This window comes from Scylla paramamosain, chromosome 44 (genome assembly GCF_035594125.1).
Source record: "Scylla paramamosain isolate STU-SP2022 chromosome 44, ASM3559412v1, whole genome shotgun sequence".
Taxonomy (NCBI): Eukaryota; Metazoa; Arthropoda; class Malacostraca; order Decapoda; family Portunidae; genus Scylla; species Scylla paramamosain.
The window spans coordinates 4,835,015-4,837,514 of NC_087194.1; the positions used below are offsets into that span (position 1 = coordinate 4,835,015).

At 70.0% G+C, this 2,500-nt stretch overlaps 1 protein-coding gene across 2 annotated transcripts in view; it reads right to left on the reverse strand.

Annotated features, from left to right (window-relative positions):
• The window catches only part of LOC135093866 (uncharacterized), a 66,929-nt gene that overhangs the window by 503 nt on the left and 63,926 nt on the right, over positions 1–2,500 (reverse strand). For both annotated transcript variants that reach the window (XM_063993455.1, XM_063993454.1), the window contains exon 4: positions 1–2,500. This exon is cut by the window's left edge and continues 503 nt beyond it; it is cut by the window's right edge and continues 438 nt beyond it. In XM_063993455.1, coding sequence (XP_063849525.1) covers positions 220–2,500 — 2,281 coding nt within the window. In that variant the 3' untranslated portion in view covers positions 1–219.

The following is a 2,500-nucleotide window of genomic DNA, read 5'->3' on the forward strand; positions in this document are numbered from 1 at the left end:
ATCCTAGCGACCCTCACACCTGCCCGACACTCGTGCCCCCACACCTGTCCTGCCGCTGTGACTGTGCTGCACAAACCTGTCCATCGCTAGACCACCTGTAGCACTCGCACAGGCATGCACTCACACACTCACACACACAGACTCACGCACGCACGCACGCACGCACTACACGGTGGTCTCGTAGTCCACTCGCACCACGTCGCCAGAATGGGCGTCCTGTCACCACGAGTCTTTGTCTGGCGGGAGGAGGAAGTCCTGCGTGGTGCTCTTCAGGCCGTGGCTGTTGTTGGCCGCCGCCGCCGCCGCCTCCTCCTCCCGCTTGAGGGCGTGTAAGCGGCGGCGGTGCACCACCACCGCCGCCAGCAACGCCAGCAGCGACGCCGCCAGTACGCCGCCTGCGCCCAGGTACACCCAGGGCAGCGCCGCCAACAGGCCACACGCCGCCGCGCCCTCGTCCAAACCCGAGGGGCAGTGCACGGCCCCGTCGCACCACAGGTCAGCGGGCAGGCACGCCTCGATCTGCGGGCAGCGGTGCGGGCACAGGTCCACGCCCACTGGGGACAGCGGCGCCGTCTGCATGGGGCGCCACACGCCCACCCAGCTCACCATGACGCGCTCGCTCGAGTTGCCTACGAACTCCACCACCAAGTCCCGTGACTCCTGCTGCCTTGGCCGCTGGTGGGGGCGCCCCCGCTGCTGCCGCTCTGCCTGCTGCTGCTGGCGGTGGTAGTAATAGTGACTCTGGCCCAGGTGCAGGCTGCCGCCGCCCGCAGCGCTGCTCCACAGGTCCGCCGCCGACAGCTGCTGCCGCTGCGTGTGGTTTGCGCCATGCCAACCGCTGCTGAACACGTGCGTGTAGTCCAGGCGCTGGTCGGGGCAGATGGAGGCGAGGGGCGCCAGGCCGCCCACGGCGTACACGTTGATGCGCGCCGCCGCCTGGCAGTTATCCTCGGAGGCCGCGAAGCCCCGCACGCGCAGGAACAGGAAGGAGCCGTCTGCCGCCGTGACGAGGCGCGGCAGGGCGGAGCACAGGTCGCGGCGCGCGGCCACGCCCACCGTGAAGTTGCCGTGCCTGCCTGCCATGCGGCGCGCGTCGCGGCGGCACTGTGGCGCGGCGGGCACCATTGAGTACTCGCCCTCCAGGAAGAAGTCGTTGTAGTCCGCGGCGGGCGTCATGACGGGCACGCTGAAGGTGAGGCGCAGCTGCCGCGTGTACGACACCAGCAGGAAGGGCCGCTCGTGGGAGACGTTGCACAGGCAGGCACGCACCAGCGGCACGCCCTCCCAGGGCTCTTCGCTCAGCCAGATGGCAGGCTGATCCCCCGCGCCTGCGTGCGAGCACTCGTAGCGATGTGAGGCGTGGCGGTAGCGCGTGCCACAACTCGATCCCATCCGCGCCCGCAGGATGCGCAGCGCCACCCGCTGCTGCGGCGCCGCCCGGAAGGTGTACACGCAGCGCAACTTGCGTGCGCCGCCGCGCCCGAAGAGGAACACATCCCGCGGCGAGGCGAAAAGGCGGTCAGGCTGCTCCGTGAAGGTGCGGTCACAGGGGCCTCCTCCGGGAGTGGGCGCCCCCCACTGCCGCTTGTCCACAAATTCGTACCTAGCAAGAAACTCGACGTGTGCTGGCGCCGTGCCCGCCGCGTACCTGAGGGAGAGCGTGAGTGCCGGCGAGGCGGACACGTAGCTCTCCCCGGGCAGGCAGGGCGCGGCGTGCGGGCCCGGCGCGTGCACACCCGAGCACACGCGCGGCAGCTGGTCGGGGCGGCAGAAACTGCCGATCACCTTGGTGGCGGGCGGCGCCTCCTCCTGCGTCACGTTGAGCGTCACGTTCTCTGGGGAATCCAGTGGCGCGGCGGAGGCTGCGGAGGCGGTGGGATCAGGGACCGGGGGCTGCTCGGACAGGGCGTCGCCGTCGGTGATGGTGAGGGTGTTGGAGCAGTGGGCGGGCTCCGGCATCTCAGGGTGGTGCACGTGGCGGTAGTGCAAGAAGTAGAGCCACACCACCTCGGTGCTGCCGGCCAGCAGGCGCCACCAGCAGGTGGTGTTGGGCAGCAGAGAGTGCACGGGGGACTGCACGTAGCCGCTGCGCTGGCCGCGGCTGCTCACCGTGTAGTTGCAGGCGGCACCCTCGCGGATGTAGGCGGTGCTCTCCCTGTCCACGAACTCCACCTCCACGTCCAGCTCGAAGCCGAAGGTGCGGCGGCGCGGCGAGTCCTGGAAGGGAAAATCGAAGGGCGAGGCGTGGAAGACGAGCAGCAGGTCGGGGCCGCTGGAGGTGATGCCGCTGAGGGGCGCGCCGCCCTTGCACAGCGTGGCCAGCACGGACTCCCGCGTGTTGTTGCCGTCGTAGGCCACGAGGTAGTCGTGTAGCACGTGGCAGCCCGTGCCCACCTGCAGCTTCCTCTCGCGCGACAGGTGCGGCGCGTTGCGGTCCTTGATGTAGATGAGGTGCGGGTTGCGCTGGCGCACGCGGATGAGCGCCACTTTGCCGTCCGGC